Source organism: Centruroides vittatus, unplaced genomic scaffold (genome assembly GCF_030686945.1).
Source record: "Centruroides vittatus isolate TY-2023 unplaced genomic scaffold, ASM3068694v2 scaffold_769, whole genome shotgun sequence".
NCBI classification, from domain to species: Eukaryota; Metazoa; Arthropoda; class Arachnida; order Scorpiones; family Buthidae; genus Centruroides; species Centruroides vittatus.
The window spans coordinates 4,863,436-4,881,270 of NW_027122717.1; the positions used below are offsets into that span (position 1 = coordinate 4,863,436).

At 45.0% G+C, this 17,835-nt stretch overlaps 1 protein-coding gene across 1 annotated transcript; it reads left to right on the forward strand.

Annotated features, from left to right (window-relative positions):
* Positions 1 to 15,191: 15,191 nt before the first annotated feature.
* LOC136989853 (E3 ubiquitin-protein ligase Siah1-like) lies at positions 15,192 to 16,070 on the forward strand. The gene has a single exon (XM_067288135.1). It carries the CDS (start codon positions 15,192 to 15,194, stop codon positions 16,068 to 16,070), a length of 879 nt encoding a protein of 292 aa, XP_067144236.1.
* The last annotated feature ends 1,765 nt before the right edge of the window (positions 16,071 to 17,835 follow it).

Below are 17,835 nucleotides of genomic sequence, written 5' to 3' on the forward strand. Positions count from 1 at the left end.
ATGGCCAGGAGATATCGAGACTCTGTGCCCTAAGTTCGATAGCAAGTCTTTCCTCAGCTAGACAGATGCAATTGTAGAGGTCCACCATTTTGCAGATGACACAGAAGGGGAACCGCTTCCCCGTGAACCTATGTAGATAACTGAAGAATTTTCCATGGCCGGTGGTAAATTGCGTGAGAAGAGAATTGTTAACAATCCACGTGTAGTTCTTGTACTCGTGGATGTTGAAGATATAGTTGTAGATATGACTGCTGTGATTTTCGTGCAAAGAGTCCTGCCAGTGGTGGAGTGCGTCGTTGTATAGAAGACTTTTAACTTTATTCACGCTGATTTTATTATAGATGGAGTCTAGCGTGTCATTGTTGACAGCTGTCTTTGCCAGCTGGTCAGCACTCTTGTTACGAATGGTACCATGATGACCGTAAACCCAGGTAATAGCTATTGGAAAAATTGAGAGTCAGTTTTTTGATTGCAGTTGAAATAGGGTAAACCTGTCTGCTATTAATAAGATCGATGGCAAACTTTACCCCTCAAAATAAAAGCACCATACACGGGCTTTAATCTTCCGGGATAGACAACCGTATTCGATTCGCAAAAGTATCTTCAGTCATGGCACTACGCGAGCTTTAATCTTCCGGGATAGAGGGCGGTCTTCGACCCGCAAGTGTGTCTTCAGTCTTCGTCCTACGCGGGCTTTAATCTTGCGGGTAGACAACCGTCTTCGACCCGCAAAAGTGTCTGCAGTCTTCGCCCTACGCGGGCTTTAATCTTGCGGGTGGACGGCCGTCTTTGACCCGCAAGTATCTGTTTTGTCTTCGCCCTACGCGGGCGTTAATCTTGCGGGTAGACGGCTGTCTTTGACCCGCAAGAGTGTCTCCAGTCTTCGCCCTACGCGGGCTTTAATCTTGCGGGTGGACGGCCGTCTTCGACCCGCAAGAGTGTCTTCAATCTTCGCCCTACGCGGGCTTTAATCTTGCGAGTGGACGGCCATCTTCGGCCCGCAAGAGTGTCTTCAGTCTTCGCCCTACGCGAGCTTTAATCTTGCGGGTGGACGGCCGTCTTCGAACCGCAAGAGTGTCTTCAGACTTCGCCCTACGCGGGCTTCAATCTTGCGGGTGGACGGCCGTCTTCGAACCGCAAGAGTGTCTTCAGTCTTCGCCCTACGCGGGCTTTAATCTTGCGGGGAAGACGGCCATCTTCGACCGGCAAAAGTGTCTTTAGTCTTCGCCCTACGCGGGCTTTAATCTTGCGGGTAGACGGCCGTCTTCGACCCGCAAGAGTGTCTTTAGTATTTGCCCTACGCGGGCTTTAATCTTGCAAAATAAACGGTCGTCTTCGACCCGCAAGTATGTGTTTTATCTTCGCCCTACGCGGGCTTTAATCTTGCGGGTGGACGGCCGTCTTCGAACCGCAAGTATCTGTTTTGTCTTCGCCCTACGCGGGCTTTAATCTTGCGGGTGGACGGCCGTCTTCGACCCGCAAGAGTGTCTTCAGTCTTCGCCCTACGCGGGCTTCAATCTTGCGGGTGGACGGCCGTCTTCGAACCGCAAGAGTGTCTTCAGTCTTCGCCCTACGCGGGCTTTAATCTTGCGGGGAAGACGGCCATCTTCGACCGGCAAAAGTGTCTTTAGTCTTCGCCCTACGCGGGCTTTAATCTTGCGGGTAGACGGCCGTCTTCGACCCGCAAGAGTGTCTTTAGTATTTGCCCTACGCGGGCTTTAATCTTGCAAAATAAACGGTCGTCTTCGACCCGCAAGTATGTGTTTTATCTTCGCCCTACGCGGGCTTTAATCTTGCGGGTGGACGGCCGTCTTCGAACCGCAAGTATCTGTTTTGTCTTCGCCCTACGCGGGCTTTAATCTTGCGGGTGGACGGCCGTCTTCGACCCGCAAGAGTGTCTTCAGTCTTCGCCCTACGCGGGCTTTAATCTTGCGGGTGGACGGCCGTCTTCGACCCTCAAGAGTGTCTTCAGACTTCGCCCTACGCGGGCTTTAATCTTGCGGGTGGACGGCCGTCTTCGAACCGCAAGAGTGTCTTTAGTCTTCGCCCTACGCAAGCTTTAATCTTGCGGGGAAGACGGCCGTCTTCGACCCGCAAGAGTGTCTTCAGACTTCGCCCTACGCGGGCTTTAATCTTGCGGGTAGACGGCCGTCTTTGAACCGCAAGAGTGTCTTCAGTCTTCGCCCTACGCGGGCTTTAATCTTGCGGGTAGACGGCCATCTTCGACCCGCAAGAGTGTCTTTAGTATTCGCCCTACGCGGGCTTTAATCTTGCAAAATAAACGGTCGTCTTCGACCCGCAAGTATGTGTTTTATCTTCGCCCTACGCGGGCTTTAATCTTGCGGGTGGACGGCCGTCTTCGACCCGCAAGAGTGTCTTCAGTCTTCGCCCTACGCGGGCTTTAATCTTGCGGGTAGACGGCCGTCTTCGACCCGCAAGAGTGTCTTTAGTCTTCGCCCTACGCGGGTTTTAATCTTGCGGGGAAGACGGCCGTCTTCGACCCGCAAGTATCTGTTTTGTCTTCGCCCTACGCAGGCTTTAATCTTGCGGGTAGACGGCCGTCTTCGACCCGCAAGAGTGTCTTCAATCTTCGCCCTACGCGGGCTTTAATCTTGCGGGTAGACGGCCGTCTTTGACCCGCAAGTATCTGTTTTGTCTTCGCCCTACGCGGGCGTTAATCTTGCGGGTGGACGGCCGTCTTTGACCCGCAAGAGTGTCTTCAGTCTTCGCCCTACGCGGGTTTTAATCTTGCGGGGAAGACGGCCGTCTTCGACCCGCAAGTATCTGTTTTGTCTTCGCCCTACGCAGGCTTTAATCTTGCGGGTGGACGGCCGTCTTCGAACCGCAAGAGTGTCTTTAGTCTTCGCCCTACGCAAGCTTTAATCTTGCGGGGAAGACGGCCGTCTTCGACCCGCAAGAGTGTCTTCAGACTTCGCCCTACGCGGGCTTTAATCTTGCGGGTAGATGGCCGTCTTTGAACCGCAAGAGTGTCTTCAGTCTTCGCCCTACGTGGGCTTTAATCTTGCGGGTAGACGGCCATCTTCGACCTGCAAGAGTGTCTTTAGTATTCGCCCTACGCGGGCTTTAATCTTGCAAAATAAACGGCCGTCTTCGGCCCGCAAGTATCTGTTTTGTCTTCGCCCTACGCAGGCTTTAATCTTGCGGGTAGACGGCCGTCTTCGACCCGCAAGAGTGTCTTCAATCTTCGCCCTACGCGGGCTTTAATCTTGCGGGTAGACGGCCGTCTTTGACCCGCAAGTATCTGTTTTGTCTTCGCCCTACGCGGGCGTTAATCTTGCGGGTGGACGGCCGTCTTCGACCCGCAAGAGTGTCTCCAGTCTTCGCCCTACGCGGGCTTTAATCTTGCGGGTGGAAGGCCGTCTTCGGCCCGCAAGAGTGTCTTCAGTCTTCGCCCTACGCGGGTTTTAACCTTGCGGGGAAGACGGCCGTCTTCGACCCGCAAGTATCTGTTTTGTCTTCGCCCTACGCAGGCTTTAATCTTGCGGGTGGACGGCCGTCTTCGACCCGCAAGAGTGTCTTTAGTCTTCGCCCTACGCGGGTTTTAATCTTGCGGGGAAGACAGCCGTCTTCGACCCGCAAGTATCTGTTTTGTCTTCGCCCTACGCGGGCTTTAATCTTGCGGGTGGACGGCCGTCTTCGGCCCGCAAGAGTGTCTTCAGTCTTCGCCCTACGCGGGTTTTAACCTTGCGGGGAAGACGGCCGTCTTCGACCCGCAAGTATCTGTTTTGTCTTCGCCCTACGCAGGCTTTAATCTTGCGGGTGGACGGCCGTCTTCGACCCGCAAGAGTGTCTTTAGTCTTCGCCCTACGCGGGCTTTAATCTTGCGGGGAGACGGCCGTCTTCGACCCGCAAGTATCTGTTTTAGTCTTCGCCCTACGCGGGCTTTAATCTTGCGGGTGAGACGGCCGTCTTCGACCCGCAAGAGTGTCTTTAGTCTTCGCCCTACGCGGGCTTTAATCTTGCGGGTAGACGGCCGTCTTCGACCCGCAAGAGTGTCTTTAGTATTTGCCCTACGCGGGCTTTAATCTTGCAAAATAAACGGTCGTCTTCGACCCGCAAGTATGTGTTTTATCTTCGCCCTACGCGGGCTTTAATCTTGCGGGTGGACGGCCGTCTTCGAACCGCAAGTATCTGTTTTGTCTTCGCCCTACGCGGGCTTTAATCTTGCGGGTGGACGGCCGTCTTCGACCCGCAAGAGTGTCTTTAGTCTTCGCCCTACGCAGGCTTTAATCTTGCGGGGAAGACGGCCGTCTTCGACCCGCAAGAGTGTCTTCAGACTTCGCCCTACGCGGGCTTTAATCTTGCGGGTAGATGGCCGTCTTTGAACCGCAAGAGTGTCTTCAGTCTTCGCCCTACGTGGGCTTTAATCTTGCGGGTAGACGGCCATCTTCGACCTGCAAGAGTGTCTTTAGTATTCGCCCTACGCGGGCTTTAATCTTGCAAAATAAACGGCCGTCTTCGACCCGCAAGTATCTGTTTTGTCTTCGCCCTACGCAGGCTTTAATCTTGCGGGTAGACGGCCGTCTTCGACCCGCAAGAGTGTCTTCAATCTTCGCCCTACGCGGGCTTTAATCTTGCGGGTAGACGGCCGTCTTTGACCCGCAAGTATCTGTTTTGTCTTCGCCCTACGCGGGCGTTAATCTTGCGGGTGGACGGCCGTCTTTGACCCGCAAGTGTCTCCAGTCTTCGCCCTACGCGGGCTTTAATCTTGCGGGTGGAAGGCCGTCTTCGGCCCGCAAGAGTGTCTTCAGTCTTCGCCCTACGCGGGTTTTAACCTTGCGGGGAAGACGGCCGTCTTCGACCCGCAAGTATCTGTTTTGTCTTCGCCCTACGCGAGGCTTTAATCTTGCGGGTGGACGGCCGTCTTCGACCCGCAAGAGTGTCTTTAGTCTTCGCCCTACGCGGGTTTTAATCTTGCGGGGAAGACGGCCGTCTTCGACCCGCAAGTATCTGTTTTACTTCGCCCTACGCAGGCTTTAATCTTGCGGGTAGACGGCCGTCTTCGACCCGCAAGAGTGTCTTCAATCTTCGCCCTACGCGGGCTTTAATCTTGCGGGTAGACGGCCGTCTTCGAACTGCAAGAATGTCTTCAGTCTTTGCCCTACGCGGGCTTTAATCTTGCGAGTGGACGGCCATCTTCGGCCCGCAAGAGTGTCTTCAATCTTCGCCCTACGCGGGCTTTAATCTTGCGGGTAGACGGCCGTCTTCGACCCGCAAGAGTGTTTTCTGTTTTTCCCTTACGCGGTGTTTGTATAAAGGGGTTGATGGCTGCATCGGTGCCTCGTCAGAATCAAGTAAACACGTGACATCTCATTACCTGGAAGTATCATTTGTTATTTTCAGTTGTTTTCGACATTAATAAATGATTCGTGTATTTTGTAATTTGAATCGGGTAAAGGAAATTTTGTTACGAAAGAAAATTTTAAAATCGTGTTGTAAGAATCGAAACAAATGCTCTATAATTTAATATTATTTGTGTAGGGATCGCAAAAACGCGTAAAAATGGTGAATAATTATAAAGTTCCGAAGTCGGAAAGTTTCGAGAGTCAAATCGTGTCAGGAACATGTGTTGGTGATGTAAACCAGACACGAAAGAAACTCTCCCAAACTTATCCTAAAACAAACGCGACACGATAATGAACGACCGAGGGGATGTCAACCGAGAGAGAGGGAGCTTTGTCCAGGTGCTCGTGTACGAGTGTCGGAAACGGGAAACAGAGGGGGGTAAATGGCCACCGAAGCATCTGGCGGACCGCGTGAGGTCAAAAACGTCAAAGAGAGGGCCATAACGGCCGGAATATACGAGCACGAAACAAAGACTCCGTCAACACCTCTCGGAACTCTCCCGACCCAGATCGGTCTCCAGTTTCGCCTAGAAACAAAAGAAATGACCAATCGGGGTAAGGGAGAGGAAGAATAGAACCAATCAAAACGGTGAAATTCAGGGGGGAAACTCCTATAAAACTCCCGAGTCGCAAGGTCAAGGTGTGGACCCTCCTTCCGTCGTTCTTGGAAAAAGTGCGGCAGTTCTCCTCTGGACCAGTGTTACCTCATAGACGCCAGAACCTACGTCCGCCAGCTGGTGACCCCCGTCCAAGCCACACGTCCAGTGCAATAGACAGTTCGTCATCCCAGCCCCGGGCACGCATCTTCGGAAGACGGACCGCATCCGACTACCGACAACTGGAGATCTCTATCACCACAAGAGTCGATCTAGATCGCAATTTGTACCAATAATATGTAAGTTAACTTAGTAGTTAGAATAAACGGTTTTGTGTAAGACACTTGTCATCTTTGTCTCCTACCGCCACCACCCACATACGTTTTCGATCCTAGGTTTTCCTGACGCGGGATTAACTGTTTTCCCCTGTGTGAAGCCCGAGCGATACTCGAGCTCATGTGTTTTTGATATCATAAAAATGTCAAATCAAGGGAACAAGCTTTTGATTCTGATGCTCGTAGAAATTGGAAGGATACTTTAAATCGGGAAATATTAAAGCTATTAATCGAGAGAAAAATGTTCTTTTTTTAACCTTAAAAGGAGATGCAGCGCTGATATTATGTATCAGACTTATAAGAATTCGAAACAATTGAATACGAGCAGAGGTTTCAAGTTGCGATTAAATTCCCTTGATCGGAATAAAACACAGTGTCGAATTTAAACCTTTGATAGCTCGAAATGGTCGGTGGTCTGCCTAGAGACAGGAAACCGACCAATCAGGAGCTGGAGATCCAGGGGAGAAAGATCTTATAAAAACCTGGATCTCAAGGGCAAAGCAGACTTTTCTCTGCCTCCCCTTGTGAAGACTTCTCCCAGCTTCTGTCCGTGTCAACCACTGTTCAGACTTTCCCCAGCTAACAACTATAATCAACTGTCCAGACTTTTCCCTGCCTCTACAAGTGGACACCATCCGATTGAACTTCGGGCTTTCACCATTCGTCACAACCTCCCACGGTCGAGCATCAACTGTCTGCCCCGGGGCCAACAACCGAACCATCAAGAGCAACCAGAAGACAAGACATGCAAGACACACTAGATTGTAAGACTTAGTGTAAATAAACGGGTTTGTTTGTCACTGCAGCTATTTGCCTCACTTTCCTTCACCCCACATACGATAAGTCCTGACATTTGGAAATCTCGAATTCGGCAACCTCACACTGGTGTCAGAAGTGGGATTGTTATGCAATTTGGCAGTCCTACCAAATCGTAGAGGTGGCCGACATCCAAATTTTGCTTCTCGATTGGTTTAGTAGAACGAAAAGTGGGACTGAACGATGGATACTGAGGCAAGTACTGCAGCGCGATCTCGCGATGCAGGTGGCAGCTCACTCGGTGCTTTTTCGGCTTTTGGGGGAATGATACCGACTTTCTCAGGAGAAAGTGGACGCGTCTCAGATTTCTTCGATACTTTGGAAGAAATTTCGAGTTTGGCAGGTTGGACCTCACGACAATGTTTAAGTATTGCAAAATGCAAGCTCTCAGGAATAGCTAGAGAATTTGCTTGGCAAGATCTTAGGATGAAAGCAGTCTTAGATTATGCAAATTTTAAACGCGCCATGATTGAAAGGTTCGATCGAGAACCGTATTCTATCCGAGTACAGAAGTTCCATGCATGCACTCAAAAACGCGATGAGTCAGTGCAGGAATTTGCGGTTCGCCTTCAGACGCTGGCAGACGCGACTAAGATTGAACAGACGGGTGCTACAGAACAGGAAAGTGCGATTATAAGGAGGTATCAACAAAAAGAATTGGACGAGAAACTTAGAGTTCAGTTCTTGCATGGCCTAAATGAACGCATAAAACGAAATGTAATGTCTCATGACCCTGCTACATTTTCGGAAGCACTACAGATTGCTATTAGGGAAGAGACAATAGAGCAGTTAACAGGAAAGACACGCAACGTTATTGCAAGCATAGGAGAAACAGAGGAGTCTCATTCAACTAGGTTCAATAAGGAAAAGTCTCACCAAAACCACACACTAGATGCGAAAATAAATAAAATTACCCAGCAGTTAGAGATGCTACACAAAAATTTAGGAAGTAAAACCACCCCTGGATTAGCAAATAGTCCTAGAAAAAGTGAAAGGTCTCAATTTAAGCATACACCTCAGAGGGTAGAAAGAGCAAGTCTCAGCATAGGGAATTACCGTCCCTATCAGAATTCACAGCACTCCTTACCCCCTCCAAATCACCCGCAAATACCACCAGCTGTTAGGCAAAGACAACCCCTCTCAAGATATTCCTATGATAGATATGTTCAGTTTCCCTCTTGGTTGGGAAATGGAGGTGAGCTGACAAGGTATTCCCCAACAGATCCAGCTTGGATAGGAAGTAGCTATTACGCTGGACCATTAACGGAGTGGCAGGGGAGAAATGTTCCTCCACAATTTAGAGAGGAAGGAGGCTTAAGAACGAATGCCCCTGAATGGCAGGTCCCAATTGTAGGTTCGACAGTTTCACCACGATATAATTGTATAGAACAGATACCATTTTATCAAGCACGTTATGGTCCTTGTGGACGAGGAGTTGATCAGAATAGCGAACAGTTGACATTTTCTCAAGCGCGTTATGGTCAATTCGGTCCAGAAAGTAGTTTTAATAGTGAACGAACCCCAGTTAACATGTCCTCTCCTAGACATTTAGCGTTACCAGCTCCTGAAGATTTTAGGCAAACAGAAAGCCAATCGCAGAGAAAGAATGGTAATGATGTTGATGTTAAGAGAAATAGAAATAAGATAACATCAGTAAAAACAAATGAACGACCTGACCTAAGATGTGATGAAAATAGTATGCGCAAAGAAATGCGCTTAAATAGTATAAGTAAATCAAAAGGTGGAGAATTACCTCCATGTACCATAATTTGCGAAGTAGAAAATAAAACAGCAAGATTGACGATCGACACAGGTGCTGCTGTGTCCTTGTTATCAAGGTCCTTTTTCCAAAACTTAGATGAGTTAACTAAAGTGGAAATTGGGACTTTGGATTTAGTCGGTGTCACTGGACACACAATTGAGACAATAGGAAAGTATAGGGTCAAGTTTAGACTAGGTCGATTGACATTTTATCATGACTGTTATCTTGTAGACTCCAAGATTACGGAGCCAAATGATGGAATTATGGGTATCGATATCATTGCAGAATATGATCTAACTATCTCTATTAAAAACGCAAAAATGATTTTCCCCACGGGTGACGAAATAACTTTCAGGGAACTAGCAGAGATATGCCATAACACCAATCTTCCTGCTGAGAGAGAAGCAGCACAAGCAAACAATACCCAAAATAGTGACAATAGTAAAAATAATGAGCAGAAGAAAAGAAAAGATAATCGAGCACGAACGAGGAAACAAAGTAAATCTCGGAAATGTGTAAAACGAAACGTAACGAAATTCGAACAGCTAGAAAACACTATCCCTAAAGGAAGTGACACTTCAGATGATGTCACACTTGTTGATGACTGCGTCATACCCCCTCGATCAGAGGTAATTCTAGAAGGGCGAGTAAGAGGAAGTAGATATAGAAAAGTAGGTGTTGTTGAACCTTTACCTCTGAAGACCAAGGGTTTATATAGTGCAAGTGTGTTAGTAACAACTCAAAAACGTGGGAATATACCCGTTAGAATAGTGAATACAAATACGCAACCAATTAAATTAAATAAGGGAACAAAGATAGGAGCATTTTTCAAGGCAGAAGAAGAAACTAAAGAAGAAGCAAATCAATACAAAATACCACACTTTGATAACAATGATCTGACTAGAGCCCAATTAGCGAATTTGTTTGATCTGAGCGAAGTGGAAAAGGATAAACTGATCCCTTTGTTAGACCTATTATACAAATATAGAAGTGTGTTTGCAAAAAACGACTTTGACTTGGGATATTGCGATTTGATACAACATAGGATAGATACAGGAAACAGTTCCCCGATCCGTCGTGCTCCTTATCGCATCCCTTATGCCCAACGCGAAAAAATGGATAAGTTAGTAGATGACTTGGTACAACACGGTATAGTTGAGCCTTCAAGCAGTCCATGGGCTTCGCCTGCACTCTTGGTAAAGAAGAAAGATGAAAATTATCGATTTGTTGTGGATTATAGGCAATTAAATAGGGTTACAAAATTTGACCCTTATCCTTTGCCATTGGTTCAGGAGTCGTTGAGCCTGTTGGGAAAGGCAAAGTATTTCTCTACGATGGATACGTTGAGTGGATTTTGGCAACTGGGTTTAGAGCCAGATTCAAAGGAAAAAACTGGATTTAGCACTCCATCAGGACATTATCATTTCAATCGCATGGCAATGGGTTTAGTAAATGCACCTGCAACATTTTCTCGCTGCGCAGATTTAATTTTGAGCGGATTAAAGACCAAAATCTGCCTAGTCTATATGGATGACATTTTAGTTTTCAGTTCCGACTTTGAAACGCACCTGGAACGTTTGGAGCTTGTCTTCCAGAGACTAGCTGCAGCCGGACTAAAGTTAAAGCCAAAAAAATGTCACTTCTTAAGACAAGAAATAAAATTTTTAGGGCATGAAATATCAGATGAAGGCATTAAACCAGATTCGGAAAAGGTCAAAGCTGTCCGAGATTTCCCAAGACCTCAAAATGAACGTGATGTCAGAGCATTTCTGGGTTTAACGGGATATTATCGCAGACATATTCCCCAATATGCAAAAATTTCAAGACCTCTTTCAGATTTATTAAAGCAAGATGTAAAGTTTCAATGGACTGAGGAACATGAAGCCGTCTTTACTAGGCTGAAGGAGATATTAATAACTGCTCCTCTATTGCGATCCCCAGATTTTAGCAAGCCCTTTATTTTGGCAACCGATGCATCAAATTTTGCAATTGGTGCAGTGTTGTCTCAGGAGGACGAACATGGAGAAAGGCCAATAGCCTATGCTAGCCGCTTATTAAAAAAAGCAGAACAGAATTATAGCACCACAGAAAAAGAATGCCTAGCCCTAATTTGGGGGACAAAGCATTTTAGGCCTTATCTGTATGGAAGACCCTTTAAAATTATCACGGATCACAGGCCACTTAGATGGCTTATAAATGTTAAAGATGAAAGTTCAAGATTGAGTCGTTGGAACTTAGCACTGCAGGAGTATCAGTTTGAAATAGTGCACAAACCAGGAAAGATCCATTCTAATGCAGATGCATTAAGTCGTGCACCAGTAGCACCCATCCGTGAGATTCATCCAATATTTAGTAAAACGCAGATTAGAGAGCAACAACAAAAAGACCACTTTTGCAATCAGATTAGAAAACAGTTGTTAGATGACACACCCTTGCAGGAATTAAATACAAACTCTAACACAAATTATTATTTAGATGCAGATCAGACACTTTATCACAGGAAATTAATCCCTGAACGAAATGAGATTTGGGATAGATTAGTAATCCCTAAAATAATGGTAGATTATATCCTTAAATTATTTCATGACATTCCAAGTTCGGGACATTTGGGCGCAAAGAAAATGAAGAAAAAATTACGCATGCAATTTTATTGGCCTGACATGAACAAAGACATAGCCCATTACTGCGACAGTTGTCAGGAATGTGCTGTTAGACGACGTCCACTTCCTGGACATCAAGCGCCATTACAGATATTTCCTAAGGTATCAAAATTATTCGAACGAACAGCCATGGATATACAGGGCCCATTACCAACAACGCAAAATGGAAATAAATATTTATTAGTCTTCATAGACCACTTTTCTAGATGGGCTGAAGCCATCCCAATACCTGATGTAACTACTAAAACAGTTGCAAAGGCTTTTGTTACACAAATTATCTTACGGCACTCGGTTCCTAAACAACTACTTACGGACCGAGGTACAAACTTTACTTCAAAAATGATGACCGAAGTATGTAAATTATTGCGCATAGAAAGACTTCTCACTACGGCTTATCACCCTGAATGTAACGGAGTTGTTGAAAGGCTCAATAAAACACTAACTGATATCTTGACATGTTATGTCGATAGGGATCAAAGAAATTGGGACATTATGGTCCCTTACGCACTTTTTGCCTACAACACAACGGTACACGCCAGTACTAACGAAACTCCGTTTTTTCTATTATATGGGAGAGATCCTGTTTATCCTTTTGATATAGCTACCGAACCGAATACAATCAGATACGATGCCGATGAAAATTACGTAAGTGAATTACGGTTACGACTCTCATCAGCTCACAGATTAGCCCAAGAATACTCGGAAAAAGCTGCTAATGACAGAAAAACGTATCATCAACGCAAAAATAAACCATATGCTTTTTCCATAGGCGATAGGGTATTTGTTAACGCGACCACTGTTACGCCAGGCCTAAAACGAAAATTAGCGCCAAGATGGTCTGGTCCATATCGCATTATAGCCGAAACCAGCCCAGTAGATTTTAAGGTGCAACATATACATTCAGGAAAACAATTACATGTACACTCTAATAGATTAAAACACGCAATCGCACGGATGGAATTTGGAACCTCTACTTTGGGAAGTGACGTTCCCGAAGGAAGAGATCTAAATAACCAAGCAACTCACGTAGAACAATTGACAGAACTTTTAGACCCCTGGGATGAAATTATACTGACTTCTATTCCTTCTGGTCAAGTAGATGATCCGGAAGAGGAAATTGGAATTCCACAAGTAACCAATCAATCGCAAACCTCGTCTAGGTATGCTCTTAGGAGTCAGGGTCCCGTGGAAGAATACCCTTGGGTCCTTCCAACGCCTACGTGGTCCAGGTCACTGGACACGGAAACAAATTCAAGGGCGGAAGTAGATCAAGGTTCTTCAGTTCAGGGCCAAGACCCCGAGCAAGAGCAACCACCTGTGCCCATCGGTCTCTTTGGAGCTTGTAAATGGTGACCTTTCCCTCTTTTACAACAGAAAGGACACCATCACAAAAAAAAAGAGAGAGAGAGAGAGACGAATGGTATAGAATTCGCGTATTAGTTAAATATTAGATTATCGGAAATCGAAAATTATATTAATGTGAACTCTTTTGTAGATCACAATGGGAAACCTCGTACTACTTTACTTTTATATGATAATTATGACCTTTAATTACAAGGCATATACGATTGCACCGGCACTGACAAAAGGGATTATCTTCCTACCGCAAGGAAATTTCTTGATGACTACAAGTCAATGGACAATAGCAATAGAAATTTCATTTAACGACTATGATAGATATCTCAACGATCTACGCTATCACCTAAGTTCATTAGTTCCTGTTATTAAAAGAGCTAAGCAAAACAAGGACGATCCTATGGGATCTTTATGGTCACTGGCAGATACCGAACTGGCTACGATAAAACAAGAATTAGCTGACTATGAATTAGAGTATAAAGAATTAAAGTCCACGGTTACGACTGGTAAAACTACAAGAACCAAACGAGGCCTTATAAATGTGGGAGGAAAAATATTAAAATTTTTGTTCGGGACAGCAACCTCGGATGAGATCGAAGCCACTAATAACGAGATTGACAAACTGAACAAAAACAATCAACGAATAATACACATCTTAGAAGCCCAAACGACGGTATTAAACCAAACACTTCGAGCCGTCAAGGACAACCGGAAGTACATCGACATGTTATTACGTAGACAAGAATATTTGGATAAAGTCCTACAAACTTTTAGCTACACATTTTTCATAAGTACTGTCTTACGATACGCCGAGAGCGCTATCGCCGAATTCCGATCAAGTATCACCGACCTACGACAAGCAATTGAAATGTTGGAGCGCAACCGACTTAGCTCTTATTTCTTATCAAAATCCCAGTTATTGAAGATGCTAGCAGAAATAAACGGATACTTACCTAGTGGAGTGTCCTTAATAGAACCAGTATCAGAAGATAACGTATTTAAGTACTACCAATGGATCACGACGACGGCAGTCGCGCTTCCTGGTATACTTCGGATTTTCGCTAAGTTTCCGTTAATCACTCCGGAAGGGTATTTCGACCTCTTTGAAATAATAAAATTCCCCGCTTATTTTTCGCACACGAAAGTATTCGCTTTTTATCAAGTTGAATATCCATACATTGCTCTGTCGCGAGATCGGCAGTTATATATGTTATTGGAGGCCCACGACCTTCAGAAGTGCAGAGCGAGTGTAGTAACCGTATGCGCACCGGAAGTAGCAGTATGGAAATTACCTTATCATTCGTGTGAATATGCATTATTTATGGCCGACGAACCATCGGTTAATAGAATGTGCAAACGGAGGGTTACAAGTTATCCAAAACCGATGTTCCGCCGAATAGATGAGGAAGGAACTTGGATCTATTCGACTCCTTCCCCCACTGAATTTGGTGGTCGAATGTCGTCAGTTAAGCAACTTACCAAAACCCGAAATTAAAATGATAAAATTAAATAATACCGGCATTTTTAAATTACCAATGACATGTACTGGACATGTGCCGGGAGTTCGTCTGACATCACACTTTCAATCGAGAGCAACCTTCACACTCGCAGCTCGCAGTCATTACGTCATACCAGCAATATCCGATATACTTAATACTACGGAAACCAAAATTCTCCAAGAGTACATCCACGGAAACTCGTCCCCGAGTTTTCTCCGAGAACGAAAGGATGACTGGTCTTTAGAGATCGCTGGACGTGCATTACGCGATATTTCTAGGGATATCGCGACAGTGAAAACCGATGTCTTTCAAAATTCGTTGGAGGCTTACAATCATCCGTTATTAAATTGGAATATAGTCGTTATCGTTACTATAATAGCAGTTATTATAGGTCTCGTAACCGTTTGGCGTTGTCGAAATCGCATACGCCGAATAAAGAGATGGAAAGAGAGAAAAGCGACCTCTTTTTCCAGACCGAGAGAACGTCAAGAAGCAACGCCAACTGAGTTGGTAGAATTGACTTTGATTCCGAGCAGAACCGATCAATTACAGGTAAACAACACATCAGTGGAAAAGATCTTCGTTCCGGCCGTACGAGAGGGAAATATGATACCCCTCCCCGGAATAGAAACTTTGCCGATACAAACGAGACGATTATAATCAAGAAGCTGAGAGATATCTGTGTCACCCAGCAAAATAAGGGACTTAATCTCCTCAAACTTTACACTATCCAGAATATTATATTAATAACTTATTCCCTTTCTTTTCTGTTTTTTTTTAGAAAAATAAATAAATAAAAGAATGGAGGGACAGGAATCAACCGAATGTCGGGAGGTGTCTGGAGTCACTCAGGCTATTCCTCCATCTTCGTCAACAGATCCGGCGTTGATGACCCTCTTCCAATGCCCGGTTTGTTATGAATACATTAGACCTCCGGTCTATCAATGCTCCACGGGACACGTTGTATGTGCAGAATGCAGGACACGGGTTCAAAGATGCCCCACCTGCAGGGGATGGATGAGGGACAACAGGAATTTCCTACTGGATCAGGTGGCGGAGATGCTGGCGCTCCCTTGTAAATTTAGAGACAATGGTTGTCAAGAGATTTTGGCTCTCAGGGATAGACGAAAGCATGAGAGACGGTGCGCTTTTCGAACTTGCGCCTGTCCGTCGCTCAGCTCAGGCTGCCATTGGGAGGGAACCCATCAACAGGTTATCCCTCACGTAGTAGACAAGCACCCCCGAGTGATCCATTTGAACAATCATACCGTTTACATGGCATTACTCGGTCTGGACTTGCCTCAACGTTTGGCTTGGACTACCAGAACGACCTGCTACCGACATCATTTTATAATCCAAATCATCAAAACCGAAACAGAGGATGATTTTTACCTACTTCATCTCCTCGTCCGATTGGTAGGACACCGGGATGAAGCAACTCATTTCAAAGGACGGATAGAGGTGAATGGAAGAGGAAAGACATCGATTTGGGAGTCTATTCCCAGAGACGTCGCAGGAGACATAAACCAAATCACAAAAAACGGGGATTGTATGACTATCCGCGCACCCACAGTTAAACAGCTTTTAGTGAATCGCATCTTGTCGATGGCAGTATTTATACGCCCAACACAGACGGAAAGGAACAGTTTGACTGTGAATCAGGAGGAAGAAGATATTTAATGATACAGATCGGTCCACTATAAAACAAAAACAAAAGGGAGGAAAAAGGTTTCCTATGAGAAAATGATTATGGTCATAGTCCTTGAAATGTATATGTATATATCGGTAATCATGATTCCCTCAAGTTTATTTTGACTGTCTCTTTCTGTATTTTACCCAGACCGAATGGCGACGGGACCAATCCAGATCCACAGTTCAATCGGAGAAGGAGACGGCCCCGATAATTGGGATGATGAGTGGGAGCCGTTTGTTTCTACTTCGACATCCCATGAATCGGTGAAAAGAGAAGTAGATACAGAAACGGTCCGATATGCGATCGAAAGAACCCGCAGAAAATTGAACTCTCCGAGAGCTGAAATTCTCGTCCTACCGGAGGGAGTCGTGTTAACTGAGGAACTTCAAAGGGATTTGGATAGGGTAAACTCACTCGTCCAGGTTAAAGCGAACGAGAGGGGCGCTACGATACAGGAAGAAAAGAGCACAAAGAAAGAAAAACTTCGACGGATCTAACCGAAGAAATTACACAGAAATCTCCATTATCCGAATCCCAAGGTCAAGGTCGGAGAGCGGCATTTTACCTGGCTTGCCTAGAGCGAGCGGGTGCGATAGGATCTACTGATGTAGGAGGAAGAGGAAGAACACTAGAGCGATGTAATTCCAACGACATCAATCCACAAGGAAGTAGATCAGTAAGAGAAGCGTCCGTTTCAAATACTTCCAATTTTAGAGGAAGAGGAAAAGGACGAAGAGCTTCCGCTTTAAATACCACTAACGTTGGAGGAAGAGGAAGAGGGCATGGACAACCGATCTTAGACTCCCAGTAGAAAGAAAAGAAAAACAAAAGAAAAAAAAAATAGGGAGAGAAAAAAAACCCTCCTATTGTATACACTGTTTCTATAGAAAAAAAAACATTTAAGATAATCCACCAAATAAATATATACTACGTATATGTATATGCAATATATGCTTTGTTGTAAGAAAATATATTCTTAAGATATAATTATTATTACTATTGAAAAATTTAATAAAGCCAAATACAGTAAGATGCTATTATGTCACCTATTTTAGAAAAATCATTTGTCAAAAACAGAATTTATGTTATTGACATTTTATTTCGATAAACGCGATTGTTAAGACATAAATACGACGTTACTCTGTCATATTAATTATTGTACCTACCCTGTTTTTGTTATCCGTGTGATTATACCTTGAAAAACTGTTAAGTATCATAAACTTTATATGTATCCCAAGCACTGAAGAACGTTATTCTGGGTGCGACCGGAAACACCTGATATTCATGATTGTAACGCGAAACCAATCTCGCGCGCGCGCAAAGTAAACTTCGTCTCCTTGTCGCGTATCGCAAGGTGTGTAATAACCGATTTAAAGAAAAATGTTTTTTCCGCGCGGTCGTACCTATGGAAAAATGTTGCATTCCATTTTGTAGCAACATTTTCAAAAGCGCCGGAGCCCTGTGAAGCCCGAGCGATACTCGAGCTCATGTGTTTTTGATATCATAAAAAATGTCAAATCAGGGGAACAAGCTTTTGATTCTGATGCTCGTAGAAATTGGAAGGATACTTTAAATCGGGAAATATTAAAGCTATTAATCGAGAGAAAAATGTTCTTTTTTTAACCTTAAAAGGAGATGCAGCGCTGATATTATGTATCAGACTTATAAGAATTCGAAACAATTGAATACGAGCAGAGGTTTCAAGTTGCGATTAAATTCCCTTGATCGGAATAAAACACAGTGTCGAATTTA

Excerpts from the sequence above, each read along its gene's own strand:
- LOC136989853 (XM_067288135.1), top strand. The coding sequence starts at position 15,192 with ATGGAGGGACAGGAATCAACCGAATGTCGGGAGGTGTCTGGAGTCACT.